Source organism: Halichondria panicea, chromosome 5 (genome assembly GCF_963675165.1).
Source record: "Halichondria panicea chromosome 5, odHalPani1.1, whole genome shotgun sequence".
NCBI classification, from domain to species: Eukaryota; Metazoa; Porifera; class Demospongiae; order Suberitida; family Halichondriidae; genus Halichondria; species Halichondria panicea.
In genome coordinates this window covers 2,898,730-2,914,361 of record NC_087381.1, presented here as the reverse complement: position 1 = coordinate 2,914,361, position 15,632 = coordinate 2,898,730, and the positions used below count along the sequence as shown (strand labels likewise).

At 40.6% G+C, this 15,632-nt stretch overlaps 1 protein-coding gene across 4 annotated transcripts in view; it reads right to left on the bottom strand.

Annotated features, from left to right (window-relative positions):
• The window catches only part of LOC135335773 (uncharacterized), a 26,788-nt gene extending 11,156 nt beyond the window's left edge, over positions 1–15,632 (bottom strand). The window contains exons 1-27 of one of the 4 annotated variants that reach the window (XM_064531324.1): positions 15,454–15,632; positions 13,770–13,891; positions 13,112–13,201; positions 12,793–12,912; positions 12,330–12,395; positions 11,892–12,044; positions 10,161–10,220; positions 9,756–9,821; positions 9,137–9,289; positions 8,960–9,019; positions 8,761–8,823; positions 8,213–8,365; positions 8,036–8,095; positions 7,848–7,910; positions 7,288–7,440; positions 7,111–7,170; positions 6,912–6,974; positions 3,374–3,511; positions 2,740–2,799; positions 2,113–2,259; positions 1,835–1,957; positions 1,459–1,539; positions 1,171–1,245; positions 941–1,003; positions 494–634; positions 160–234; positions 25–87 (exon numbers count right to left, since the gene is read on the bottom strand). In XM_064531324.1, the coding sequence (XP_064387394.1) occupies positions 25–87; positions 160–234; positions 494–634; positions 941–1,003; positions 1,171–1,245; positions 1,459–1,539; positions 1,835–1,957; positions 2,113–2,259; positions 2,740–2,799; positions 3,374–3,511; positions 6,912–6,974; positions 7,111–7,170; positions 7,288–7,440; positions 7,848–7,910; positions 8,036–8,095; positions 8,213–8,365; positions 8,761–8,823; positions 8,960–9,019; positions 9,137–9,289; positions 9,756–9,821; positions 10,161–10,220; positions 11,892–12,044; positions 12,330–12,395; positions 12,793–12,912; positions 13,112–13,201; positions 13,770–13,891; positions 15,454–15,493 (2,511 nt within the window). In that variant the 5' untranslated portion in view covers positions 15,494–15,632. The remainder of the gene's footprint in view (positions 1–24; positions 88–159; positions 235–493; positions 635–940; positions 1,004–1,170; positions 1,246–1,458; positions 1,540–1,834; positions 1,958–2,112; positions 2,260–2,739; positions 2,800–3,373; positions 3,512–6,911; positions 6,975–7,110; positions 7,171–7,287; positions 7,441–7,847; positions 7,911–8,035; positions 8,096–8,212; positions 8,366–8,760; positions 8,824–8,959; positions 9,020–9,136; positions 9,290–9,755; positions 9,822–10,160; positions 10,221–11,891; positions 12,045–12,329; positions 12,396–12,792; positions 12,913–13,111; positions 13,202–13,769; positions 13,892–15,453) is intronic. The other 3 variants (XM_064531323.1, XM_064531326.1, XM_064531325.1) reach the window with 3 other exon arrangements.

The following is a 15,632-nucleotide window of genomic DNA, read 5'->3' as shown; positions in this document are numbered from 1 at the left end:
AATGTACACATAATTGTAACTGACCGTGCTGTTAACGGTTTTTGGTAGATAACTGCACACTTTATCCAGAGCAGCCTTGATTTCAGCCTGGGCAGGTGGATCGATACACATCACACTTGAACATGACGAGCACTATAATATCTATTGAACAATATCTACCTCTGTAGAGTTTTCTCCAAGAAGTTTCTCCAGTTCTTTCATCACAAAGTCGCACATAATGCACTCCACACCAGCCTGCATGAGTGAGTCATAATAAACGAGTACAGCTACCAGTAGTGTATACCCAATGACATACAGCGTACGCACAGTGATACAGTACAGCTGTATATTAGTAGCGTATATAGCGTACCGACTTCATACTTTGTAATTAAATACGTGTCAGTAGCAGCCAGCCAATTGCATGTACTACACGTGTACATGCATCTACTGTACATGTACAGTGGCTGGATGTTCTAAAACTTATCGACCCATACATTCAAAGAAAGTGCATCACCTTGGGAGAAGAAACTTTGGGAGAAAAGACTTTGATGGTGGACGTACACAGAGTGAGTTTGGTGCAGATTTCCTCGGGGGTAAGTTCTTGCTCAATAAAATTGATGATCTGAGGTGTGTAGGTATCAACCAACTCCTGACACTGCAGAAGTGGGAAGAGAGAGTGTGAGGGGAGATACATGTATATATTTGCCCTGGCATGAATATTAACGCATGTTTAAAGAAGCAGCATATACATGTACACTGTAATAGACTAGCAGAGATCAGACAAAGTTAAATACGAGTAACGAGTCACTCGCGAGCATACATGTACATGTAGGTGCACATGCAAGTACTCACTGCCGCACACGCTATAGTGGTCAGTGAAGCGCACACGAGTACTGGCAGAGGGCTCGAGGGTGTCTACACCACCACATACTCGTATCTCATTTAGAGTTCACCAGCTCACCTCTGACTTGAGGGATGATGGTAGAATATCACACACTTGGTCCAGAGCATTCTTAATGGCAGCCTGTATAGGGAAGTACACATACCTGTATATACATGTAAGCTGTGAAATGGATGCTGCTGAGTGCTAGATATCTACTGTATAATAATTATGACACTCTATATTTTACGCCATCATCGAAAATACATACCCGCAATACGGTACATTGTATGCTACACAACTGTACCTACCTCAGTCGTGTTGCCGTCCAGAACATCGTAAACTTCTTTGAGCACAAACTCGCACAGAACACACCCCACACCAGCCTGGACGAAAATCATATATCAACATAAAAATGGAGTGCATGTCATACTTATTTTACAATAATAAGTAAAATCCATCAAAGAACTACTTGTACGTAAAATACACACGTACATGTACTGCGCACTCAATGACAAAACCATCGCTAGAGCATGGTACATGTACCCTACATTACCTGAGGGAGCTTCTTCTATATAAAGCATGGTACATTACATTACCTGAGGGAGCTTCCTCTGGAGAGACACAGTGACTTTAGACTTGGAGCACAACTCAAGATCTGAACAGATTTGTTCATCATCCTGCAACACAGTACAAGCGGACATTAAATGATGTTTTCATGGCCAATTAAAAGTTTGATTGGGATATACATGTACATGTAGCCATATTGCAAACTCCATATGAATAACTCGTACGGAGCATTTTAGCAGGCACATTGAAACCGCCAGTAAAATAACTGTATCGCAACTAAAAGCCAACGTTGCCAACATGCACGTGCAGTGTAGATACATACATGTCATCAGACAGACTCCCTCTTACATGTACATGTACGTACATGCACTGTACATGTACGTAACACGATCAGTTATCACTCACAGTGTAAGACTCCAGGTATTTCCAGATCAAGCCAAAGTAGTTATCTACGAGTGAAGTACACTCGTCTTCATAAGAGTTTGGTAGTTTGCTACAGAGTCCTTCCACTGCAGCCTTGGCCTCGGTCTAAAGGTGAAGTTAAATTTAACATTAAACAACTTAATTCTGTGGCGCTCGATCTACAGTAATATTCTAGTAATACGATATCTGTAGTTTAATACTTACATGTAGTCTAATAGATGGCATGCACATGGGCAGATGAACGAAGCTATGAGTCTCACCTCAGTTTTGTTATTGTCAATAAAATTTCTTAAGAAAGGAACCACGAGTTTACAGACATCGCACACCACAGAGACCGTTGGCACGGAGATGGCAACTCGACTGAGCGAGGGACACATGTTGGTCTGCTTACAGAACTCATCGTTGTTCTGAGAGGGAGAGTAAAATGATCGATGCTAAAAGACTTTGTGGCTACATACATTAAGCACATTACATAATTTTATACATGTATACTGTACGTGCCATGTGTATTTGAGAATTACATGTACTAAGCATTAGATATTTTACATAATTATAAAGAGAATAATATTCAGTTAGCAAGTACATCGAGACCAAATGCAGTCGTACATGATAAGCACATGATCCACCAGTACACACACGTGTTGGTCATGTACACACACGTGTTGGTCATGTACACACACGTGTTGGTCATGTACACACACGTGTTGCACCCTCATGCACTCACACATGTTGGTCATGTACACACACGTGTTGCACCCTCATGCACTCACACGTGTTGGTCATGTACACACACGTGTTGCACCCTCATGCACTCACACGTGCTGCACCCTCATGTACACACACGTGTTGGTCATGTACACACATGTGTTGCACCCTCATGCACTCACCAATTCTCCCTTGACCAACTGCCAGACTACTCCAAAGTACTCAGTGATGAGGGAAGTGCACTGCAGGTACAGTACATGTACATGTATATAAAATTATGTATAAATACAATTCAATACACCGCACGTACATGTACACATGTATATAACAGGAAGATTTGGCGAGTTTTACCAAAGATCGTCAACTTAAAATTTACCGGTGGACGCAACATCATTGCCATAGCAGCCATGCCTAGCTGAGACGCTAAATTACAATTTTGGTCATTCACCAAATATGACACTCGCCAAATGTTCCTGTAATACGGTACATGTACGTATAGTATATAATCATGTACTGTGTGTTTGTACTATATAAGCAGCACAATTCCTAGTAATACGATATCGGAGCCTCCTACATACATGTACATATATACAATGTACATATTCATGTATGAAGGACCGTCCCCGAAAAGACAACCTCTCTACAAAGAAACCAGTTGTAGAACCGAAAGAAAGCCGCTATAGAGCTATAAAAGACATTCCTTATGGTATCTTTATATACCCTTAGTGTTTTAATAAACTCTACAATGTATATGTTCCCCAAAGTATCCTAGACATGTATACATGCAGTGTTACGTATGAAATGCTCCATACGTACCTTTGTGGACTTGATGAGTCGACAGAAATCCTCCACAGCAGTCTCAATCTCCTTTTCTGTCGAGTTCTTGTTGACGGCCAGGTCTAGGTAGCTGACAATCACCTTACACAGCTCACACTCCTCACCACCCTTGGGCACCTGTGTCACATGACAGATACACATACATCTCAAGGACCAGACTCAGTAAATAACACCATATTATCATACTACATGTATATATGTGACGTGCACTATCATCGTACAGTACGTGTCACCGTGTAAATGTTGTTGGTGCAATAGTAATAGTAATAGGCCCTTATATACAGCTGTACAGTGTAAGTTTGTGTACAGCATGTGATATAATTATGTACACGTGAAACCTGTGCTAGTAGGCCACATTCTTATTAATACAGCTACCTTTGGTCTGTATGGGGGTGATTATTATGCCTCGGTGCGCATGCGCAAGCGAGGTATACGGTAGTGTGTTCGTTTGTCTGTGTGTGTAGACTGCTACAGCTGCTCAAGGATGAATCAAGTGCAAGTAAGAGTTTCTATAGGCTTCTAGTCATGTTTACTTGGATTTTAATTCGTGGATTTGCAAAATAATGCTTTGTTCTCGAGTTATGCCTAGTTTTGCTTACTCGGAATGCCATTGCAGCCATTTCAGAAGCCAAACTTGTTTACCGAGTGTTACTACTTTACTTAGTAGTTAGCTCTGCACTAGAACGCTAGCTATTGGTAGCTGCAAGAGTGAGGAAGAGAGCTGCAAGGCTCTGCTGATGGCAGCCATTAATTTTAGACTTGAATCTTTGGCATCGATCGTTTTTAACAACAATCATGGTCGATCATTACCCACTCTTCGAGTTTTTGCATGCAGCAAAATTAAATTGTTTATCATGTGCATAAAAGCTATTAAAGTCTATTTGCGTTGAGTTCGACCCCGGAAGTTATGTGGTCAATTTATGGCTTCATTTACACTTTATGTGGTGGACAAGTATGCCTGGGACTTCTACATGGAAAATGCTAACTTTTAGCTGGTTGGAGTTTACCAGCTCTATAGCATATAGATAGAAGCGCTTTTTAACAAGGAATCGAATGGTATATGAAATTTTGAATTTCAGTAAAGTATGACTAAGTTATGACAACTTTATGAAGGTCAAACTCAACACAAATAGACTTTAGTACATGTAGCTTTATGTTATGTAGCTTTGGCATCTCCACCGAGGCATCAGCACCTGCGGTGCTTTCATTTATACATTACCTCTGTGAGGAGATTAAGCGTCTTACTATACATACCGTAGAAACTGGATTATTAGCGCATGCGCTTTTAGGGTCAATAGCAGAGCTCTATACGCTTATATTCGAGAATGCGCCTATAATGCAGTCATTTTGAGCCCCACCCAGCAACCGGATGTTTCCGTGATGAGGGCTTACTCGCAAGCTGGCTAGAAAGTGAGCAAGCAAGGCAAGCAGGCAACCCTAACTGGATCTGTTAGACACTGTTTAGGAAGTTTCTACATGATTTAGAAGCCCAAAGGGCTGGTTGTAGTATCCCGAACGCAGTGAGGGTTCTACTAGCCCTGAGAACTTCTAAATCATGTGGAAACTTCCTATAAACAGTGTCTAAGCTTAGATCATAGCAACCATGAGTATTTAGCCAATCAGATTTGAATGTTCTTATCTAATCTTTGCTACATGATTTTCTAAGTGAAGTACATGATTTTCTAAGTAAGTACATGATTTTCTAAGTTGGATAGAACACTTCCTTTAGCCAATCAGATTGCAGTATTTATGGCAAACATGATCTATATCATACTATTATGTTACAGTTCATTTTACAGTTCATTTATATCATTTAAATTCATATTATAAAAACATTCAGATTGACCAGGAACTTGGAATAAAAGGATCTCATCCATGTCTCACATTCTCTCAGCATGATCAGACAAGGTAACAGCATGCCCAGAGAGTACTTACAGATGGATGTCACCAGCTATATAGCTATCCTGCACTGTACAAGCTAACTAGCTCAATAAACAAAATTAATTCTAAAATTACACTAATAACCTTCGCATAATTGGAAAAGCGCTTCAATTCGAGTATAAAAAGCCTGCAGTTGAGCATGCGCTTAAAATAAAGATACGCTTATAATCGAGTAAGCGCTAATAATCCAGTTTCTACGGTAGTCAGGGTGTCATCCAAGATTTTAAGTTTGGGGGGGGAAGTTTGAAAACGAACTGTGCGCTAGCGGGGGGGGGGGGGGAATGGAGGCCACACCCACTTCCGGTCACCACACCCCCTATATTGTTTGTTGTTGGTGCCTATTAGCGATGTACTCCTGGCAATGTGCATTGACAGGCAACTCCATGTAACTTGGTATGCTGGTTTGAAATTGTGGACCGTTTCTATAGAACACTATAGAAACCACATGTAGTAACTAATTATATAAGGTGCTTTGTAATGCGCTAAGTACTCTGTACATATGCCGCTGATAACGCGTTTGATCTAATAATAGTGAATACCTAGCGATTTGACATGTCAAAATCTGCGTACATGTAGTAAGATATGCTCCATCTCCTCATGCGCTCCTGGTATAATAATATATCAGCTTTTTTACAAGAGTTCATTAGGAAGAGTATGCAACTCCAATAGACTGTACACAAAAAGCATTCCTCCAAACCTACGTCACAGATACTGGCTGTAGTAACCGCAACTAAAGTCTATTTGCGTTGAGTTCGACCCCGGAAGTTATGTGGTCAATTATGGCTTCATTTATTCTTTATGTGGTGGACAAGTATGCCTGGGACTTCTACATGGAAAATGCTAACTTTTAGCTGGTTGGAGCTTACCAGCTCTACAGCATATAGATAGAAGCGCTTTTTAACAAGGAATCTAATGGTATATGAAACTTTGAATTTCAGTAAAGTATGACTAAGTTATGACAAATTTATGAAGGTCAATGATAATTATCACAATCATCACTATGTTATTCATTGCAAATTTGATTTCACACCAGCATGTGGTTGCGACCAGAGGAGGTTGGTCACGATTGTTAATTAAACTTCTAATTTTCTTTGTAACCTCCAATTCCTACAGTAAAAGCACAGAAGCCATTGAAGGAACCCCAACCTACCCAACCCGCTGAGTCAGCACTTTTATCTTATTTTGGCATTCTTGAGCGTTTATCTGTCTTGTATTACGTCTCCTGTTAGTCTATGAGTCGTAGTAGCTTAAAACTATCGTTGCTACACCTGCTATATTAAGACAGGAGTCAAAGAAACAAGGAAAATTCGACGAAATTAATGTGCGAGTACCAATATTGGTGGCCTACATTTGTAAATCAATAGTACGTACGGACACTGCATGTATAACGTACGTTACAGAGGTGTACATGTTCATTTGCACATGTATCTAATAAGCTGGGGCCCAACAGTTCTAGCTACATGTACACTCAGATTGCAAAAGTAACAGTTATCCTCTAACGTACGTCCGCCAACTTTCAGGAAAGAAGGTATTGTGATAACTGTACACACTGACTAGGTATCAACAAGCACACTACCTTGTGTGGTAGAGAGAGAGTGGTGTTGCATAGTCCGATCTGTTTGCAGACATCACCACTGTCCTGTGAATGTGAGGTATAATTTAAAAGCAAAGAGGACTACAAATTCTATACTAGGAATGCTGGACAGTGTGTGTGTTTGGGTGCATTGATGGTGCACAACTGAACAGCTGCATACACAACACATTGGTGTACTCACCACTTCAGCCTTCAACAGTGTCCAGATCAGATCAAACTTTGAGTCCACCAGGTTAGTGCACTGTGGTAGAGCAATACAGTTATATTAACACAGATAAAGATACATACATGTACATGTAGCACGCAATTCATATTGGGCAAGTGGCGCTATAATTGAATACATAACAGAGTACATTACATCTGTTGAGATGTTTCCTGGTAGTACTTTACATAGAGTCTCCAGTGCCGTCTTGACCTCATCCTCAGAGCTACTGGCATCCACAAAATTCTTAATAAAGTTCACAACTAGCGTGCAAGTTGAGCAGGCATCTCCGAGCCCTTTGGGACTAGTCTGTAGATAATACACAAGGAGGTACAGTACAGTATGCTATGCACACTCATGCATGTATATTTACATGTAGGAGTAACACTGGTTAGGCATTACACTGTAGCAATGCACACACACGCACACACACACACCTATTATTATTATTATTATTATCTGTTCGACAAAATTAATGTGCGAGTACCAATATTGGTGGCCTGCATTTGTAAATCAATAGTACGTACGGACACTGCATGTACAACGTACGTTACAGAGGTGCACATGTATTTAATAAGCTGGGGCCCAACAGTTCTAGCTACATGTACACTCAGATTGCAAAAGTAACAGTTATCCTCTAAAGTACGTCCCACAACTTTCAGGAAAGAAGGTATTGATAACTGTACACACTGACTAGGTATCAACAAGCACACTACCTTGTGTGGCAGAGAGAGAGTGGTGTTGCATAGTCCAATCTGCTTGCAGACATCACCACTGTCCTGTGAATGTGAGGTATAATTTAAAAGCAAAGAGGACTACAAATTGTATACTAGGAATGCTGGACAGTGTGTGTGTCTGGGTGCACAACTGAACAGTTGCACACACAACACATTGGTGTACTCACCACTTCAGCCTTCAATAGTGTCCAGATCAGATCAAACTTTGAGTCCACCAGGTTAGTGCACTGTGGTAGAGCAATACAGTTATATTAACACAGATAAAGATACATACATGTACATGTAGCACGCAATTCATATTGGGCAAGTGGCGCTATAATTGAATACATAACAGAGTACATTACATCTGTTGAGATGTTTCCTGGTAGTACTTTACATAGACTCTCCAGTGCCGTCTTGACCTCATCCTCAGAGTAATTACCATCCACAAAATTCTTAATAAAGTTCACAACTAGCGTGCAAGTTGAGCAGGCATCTCCGAGCCCTTTGGGACTAGTCTGTAGATAATACACAAGGAGGTACAGTACAGTATGCTATGCACACTCATGCATGTATATTTACATGTAGGAGTAACACTGGTTAGGCATTACACTGTAGCAATGCACACGCACACACACACACCTATTATTATTATTATTATCTGTTCGACAAAATTAATGTGCGAGTACCAATATTGGTGGCCTGCATTTGTAAATCAATAGTACGCACGGACACTGCATGTATAACGTACGTTACAGAGGTGCACATGTATTTAATAAGCTGGGGCCCAACAGTTCTAGCTACATGTACACTCAGATTGCAAAAGTAACAGTTATCCTCTAAAGTACGTCCCACAACTTTCAGGAAAGAAGGTACACTGTACACACTGACTAGGTATCAACAAGCACACTACCTTGTGTGGTAGAGAGAGAGTGGTGTTGCATAGTCCGATCTGTTTGCAGACATCACCACTGTCCTGTGAATGTGAGGTATAATTTAAAAGCAAAGAGGACTACAAATTCTATACTAGGAATGCTGGACAGTGTGTGTGTTTGGGTGCATTGATGGTGCACAACTGAACAGCTGCATACACAACACATTGGTGTACTCACCACTTCAGCCTTCAATAGTGTCCAGATCAGATCAAACTTTGAGTCCACCAGGTTAGTGCACTGTGGTAGAGCAATACAGTTATATTAACACAGATAAAGATACATACATGTACATGTAGCACGCAATTCATATTGGGCAAGTGGCGCTATAATTGAATACATAACAGAGTACATTACATCTGTTGAGATGTTTCCTGGTAGTACTTTACATAGAGTCTCCAGTGCCGTCTTGACCTCATCCTCAGAGTAATTACCATCCACAAATGACTTAATATAGTTCACAACTAGCGTGCAAGTTGAGCAGGCATCTCCGAGCCCTTTGGGACTAGTCTGTAGATAATACATGTACATGTAATATGCAATGAAGTACAGTATGCTTAATAAACACACGCATAATTAATTATATTCATTTGTTTGGGCATACATGTACATGCACTGCGCACGCACACACACACATGAAAATTAATTGTTAGGAGAGATTTATGAGTACCAAAATTGCTGCATGGCCTAATTCAAATACCTAACAACTTACAGCATGTATAATGTTACAGAGCTGTACGTAGCACCTCGAGGCACAAAACTTTTAGACTTTTAGACTCAAATTACGAAAATGACTGTATAAACGTAGCACCTCGAGGCACAAAACTTTTAGACTCAAATCACGAAAGTAATATACATGCACACTGCAGTACAGCCCCACAAGTTTTAGTAAAGACTATAATTATTAGCACGAGTATAGGTGGGAAAGAAAGTTATAGGTAATTACATGTATGTCTAGAAGGCCAGCACAACGCACCTTGCGTGGTAGAGAGAGAAGAGTCTTGTTGCACAGGTCAACCTGATAGCAGATATCACCACTGTCCTGTGAATGTAAAGGGAATACATGGCTACGTGTACAAAGCTGACATAATTACCCGTATTACTAGGATATTTTGCTGGTGAAAAACCTTGAGCTAAATCAGCAGAAAGTTTGATTTTTGTGTACTAGTTAGGGCAAGGATCGTGTGCCATACCAGTACCTGTATAGATAGGTATTATCAAGGGCGTATAAAAGAGAAGAGGGCATGCAACTCTCTATTAATAACTATACAGGTAAATGTACAGTTAGCGAGAATGTATTACAATTAGTAGGTTAAATTATCGCTGTTTTTTTAACAAAGATTAGAAGCAAAGAGAAAGTGAAAACAGTACTGATACTCACCACTTCAGCCTTTACTAGCACCCAGATCAGAACAAACTTTGAGTCCACCAAGTCAGTGCACTGTGGTAGAGCAATACAGTTAACAACTCACAACAAATTAAAAAGAGGAGAAGATAATTATGTATCACGCTGCACATGTATTCATCCACATGACCAGGGTGTCATACAGGATTTTGAAGTAGAGAGGGAAATAAGAGAAAATTGTGCAGGTCAACTGTTATTTCAATACCATGTTTAACCCTTTCCCGGCTTTAGCCGTCATATGACGGCAGCAGTAGTGATAATTTTCAAAAAATCGTTGTGGGCGCTGTGTTGGAGCTATGCGCACGCTGTAGGTACCAGCACATGCACATTGGGCTGCTCTTTCACGTGGTATCTTTAATATCTTGCCTCGAGGTACACTTTGTGCAGTACTGTCGAAAGAAAAGTGACCGTTTGATAATGGCTACAAGATCTTCGTAGTACAACCTCAGCGAGGTTCTAGGGCAGCTAGACAGTGAGAATAACGATGCTTATGGCCTTGTTGAGTAAGAGGACAGTGACTGGGATCATACCAAGAGAGGAACTACTTTTCAGAGGTCAAGCTATAAATATAGAGCCTGAAGAACCGGAGGAAGAAGCTCCTGAGCATGAACTAAAGTCCTGGACCTTGTAAGTAACTATGGAGTATCATAATGTAGTCTGGATAGCTTCAGTATGGTATGCTTAGTCTAGTTAGTACACAAGTGGACATCATGAGCCACCATTGAACTTGTAAACCTGTGTAGGTGAAGAAAACATTTCCCGGGAAAAGGGCGTCTGCTGATACAACCTCGCAGAGAAGTTTCTGCTGATTCTGATTGAACCATGTCACCGTGAGAACATTGAGAACACTTGTTTAGTGTCTTTAGTTACTTCATGCCTTCATACAATATTGTTTATGTTCATAATTGTGAAATGTGTAAAAAAATCGTTAATTAGTGGGGGGTGGTCAGTTGCTAGGTAACGATGATGATGTCATGGTACCCCCAGGATATGGGCTACCTGTAGGAAATAGTTGCAAGTGATTACAATGCACGGTTCATGAGATATGTATTTTTAAAGAAAAATGTGTATTTATTCTGTATTTTGTTTTTTTAATTAAAGCCGGGAAAGGGTTAATAGTATGTAAAATGTCCAGCTATGGACACTCAGTCATACAACTAGTATATGAATGCAAATTTTAGGAGGGGGGGGGGGGGGGGGATTGGAGCTAGAGGGGGAGATATTCCCCCTTTCCCCCCTGTATGACACCCTGATAAGGTATATACATGTACATGGCCTGGAAATGACTGTCACACGTACATGTACAATCATGTACATGAATCCTTGATCAAAACAATAGTGAGTCAGAAATGTCCGATACTGTACATACATACATGTACGTATAACTGTTTTTTGAAAAACAGTATGCATATATACTGTATGCACATTTTGGAGAGCTCTACAATTTTACTAACCACTAAGACAGATGGGTGAGGCTCACTGCTTGGACATGGACAAGTCAGTACGTAGAGCTATAAGGCTTAGCACTGGCTGGGTCATACGCACAAGCTTCGTATAGTGGATATAATTATTTCGAACGTATAAATGTTTGCGGTTTTCGCTGATTAGCATGTACCGGGAACATGAATTAAATATTGCATGCATGCTGCAAAAAGGCTGCTATTCTGCGAAAGTTTATACCATAGAACTATACCCGCTATACGGTACCTCTTTTGATATGTTTGTTGGAAACAGTTTACAGAAGTCTTCCAGTGCTGTCTTGATCTCAGGCTCAGAGCTGTTGCTGTCCACAAACGACTTGAGGAAGCCAGTAACTGTCTTGCAAAGAGAGCATGCATCTCCAACGTTTTCGGGCTTAGCCTGTAACAACAATAAATAGATACAGCAAACACACAGGTTTGAAACCAACTGTAACTCACAGATATTTGAATTGTTATTGGGATTACCTTTGGGTGGTTGTATACTAAAGAGGCGGCCTGCTAACACAACACACATGCTTTGGAAAGTTTGGGCTGTAACATTCTAGTTATATATATATATAAACATTTTTTATGTAGACCCCATAAACAATCACTAGGTATAATAGCAACTGTAAGGAAGTGGCATACAGTTGTCCCCTACACAACTACACTGACTGTATCTCACCGCGGCTAGCTGGACGGTCTTGGAGGGAGCACACATCTTGATCATGTCACACACCGTCTTGGCATCCTGGAAGACAATACACAAACCCTTAAATGAATGTGAATTAATTTGCAATGGGCATGTACAGTGTACAGTGTATACAGTATAGCTAGCTATACAATGTGGCAACTGTTTGGCATTGCAACTTTAGAGCTCAGAGGGTCCGATTCCAGAAGAATAGTAGCTCAATTTGTAAGTCTCTTATTTAAGGCTTAGCTTTGGGGATGAGAGGGTATTTTGGACTTAAAACCTTCTCTCAGATACATGTACATACAGGTAGGTAACATGTACAAAAATAATGTAGCACATTGATGGCTCAAGTTACAGCATTCAGGATATTGCAAATTTTTTGAGATCACATGCAGTCAGAACTACCTTGTCTAAATACAGATCGATACAGTATTAATAGCGTACGTATCCTTACCAATTCTTTGGTGACCATTTTCCAGATCTGGTCAAAGTACTGGTCAATGAAAGACCTACAGGCTGCGTTCAAGGGCCCGGCAACTTGGCACAGTTTCTTGACCTCCACCTCTATATCAATCTGGGGGGAGGGGGAGGGAACGAGTGTCATCACATGTAAAAAAGCAATTGCCCATATACACTATATAATGCATGCAGCTTTCAACTTTGTATCTGTTTAAGTTCTGTGAATTTGCTACACTAGCGCTTATATTTAATCTACATGCCAAAATAACGCTACAGATCAAGTGAATATAAATTATGAGCACCTAGCTAAGTACCTCGGTGGACTTGGTTTCCACGAGTCCCTCTATCTTGTTAACCACCAGCTTACACATGTCACACTCCAATGCACCTCCGACCTTCTCCTTCTGTAGGGGCAATACGCATTTATTATTACTATCAGGGCTGCATTGAGGGGGGGGGGGTAATTCGTCCCCCCCCCCCCTGGGCACAGTTTCGCAATACTACATGTACATGTGACGTGTGGACTATAGACAACAACACACAAATATTTGAAATGTACGTGTGTAGAAGTGGCCAAGAATCACCCAAAACCATAGAAACAAGCGAGAGAGGTTGGCTACAACAAGTACATGTATGTACATGTATATAATTATGTTAATCTGCCACTACACTGTATCTTACATGAAACTAAGTCACGTACGCACATATCACACTTATGCTGATAACGTGCAACTATCAATCATAAACTTTCAGTAACCCGGCCATCACATTATTTGCACACACTACTTTAAAATGCATAAACCATGTACATTATAATAATGATACACTTGTCTGGGGAAACATAACTTCAGGGGATATGAGTTTTCATTTCGTTAGAGTTACTGCATTGCTTGACCTTCAACGGAGATCGAACTGCAACCTAACAGTATCTTAAGCACACCACACACCCACGCACACCATCAACACCCTCACCTTGGCCATCCAGACGGCCTGTTGACAGTAGGTCTCCTGGCCACATTCTTTAGCAGTGCTGGGACTCTGGCACCAGTAGGAGGGGCCCCACACGCACTTTGACCCCGCCTCACATGCAGCCACTGGGGAGGTGATGAAACATTACGAACTAATAGCCTGAATGGTCACGGTGAATGTGTACAACAAAGTGTTGTATACGCATGAATGTACATGTACATGTAAGAAATGCCATTATCATGAAAGTATACATTGAGAGGGAACTAAACGATGAAAATAACTTATGTATATTTCCTTATAGCGACATCAAAGGCTTGTGACATTATACTTCCAGTACATAATTATTAATTAGCAGCTGGGTAATGATGGTGTGGCCTCTCATAATGGCAACACGGCAAAATTTAATGCTACTCGCGCATGCACATAAGTGTCCATATGGTTGAAAGCGCAGAGGTTACTCGAATTATTGATGGGCGTGGCCAAGTGATAGCTCTAGCTCAAGTTACTATAGCCTGTAGCTTGGACATTTGGTGTTGCTACATGTATGCTCTAACATTTGTCAAGTCACTTGAAAATGTTATAATCCCCACTGTCTGTACATGTGATGCATTAAATAGCTTTAGTCTCTATGCTCTATGCATACATCGCACATGCACATAATTATAGTGACTGAGTTTTCTTACACATAATTATAGTGACTGAGTTTTCTTACTTGCAAAAGAGTAGAATGGGCACAGTTACTGTTGTACAGTACACATGCAGCCACAAGTGCATGTACATTATGTGGGCAGGAAGGAACCCACATGTAGCATTGCTTCCAGGTTTCCATGACAATACTGCATGGCCAGTGTTATCAATGCCTACCTATCAACATATCATCTACTCTTAGCCCAAAAAACCACTTAAACCAACACACTATTCACGAAAAAAACCATATCAATCAAATTGCAACACAGTCATGTGACTAGTATTCATATGCTGCCTCTTATAGAGAGGTGACCATTCAAATCACCCCACTGCACACATTCATTATCACATGACCAATCACATAGTGCATTGGGACAGAGCATGGAGAGAACAACAGTTTTAATCATGACACTTAATTATGACCTTAGTGCCTATATACATACTTGAGCATTTAAACAAAGAAATCTTTCTGATGCGTACTGCATGTACAAAAAAGGTGAATTTGAGAAGCAACATCTATTGATTTTTAACCGTCCTGCAAGTGTTAGTCGTTAACTTGGTTGACTCAACGTGACAATTTTAGATTGGTTATGTTTTGAAGGACTTCAAGAGAAGCACAACATGAATGCTCAAAGAGCCACTGAAAATAATAGTACCCTAGTCCACGCACAACTAATAGTAGCCTTGCACACGCAAATGGTCAGACCACCACACTATTAACTGTAATATTCTCGACAAAACGCACAATTCTCTCATTCTATACATGTACATATATATCAGGACCAGCATGCAACGACATGTCAACATGCACTAATAATTATTTCATGGCAAAACCTTGCACCCCTAAGTACATCGGATGAACCTCGAAAAGGACATGCGTGCATGCATGGTCGTCATAATTGTACAATTAATGCAGCCAGCCAGCCAGCAGATACATGTACAGCTACAGTACCACAACATTGGAAAAATTGACCAATTGGGGATTGAAGCATGCCCTCACCTAACACAGTGACCACTGCTATGGTTGTCAATAGTTTCATTGTTCAGCTCACACGCAGCTTGTTCTCAAATTGTTCTCTTGTACTTGTAGTATCCCAATAAACTGTCAATGGCAATGATAGCTAGCTAGCTACACGAGTGAGTTATTTCACAATTTTTGTATCCAGTCATGTGATTTGT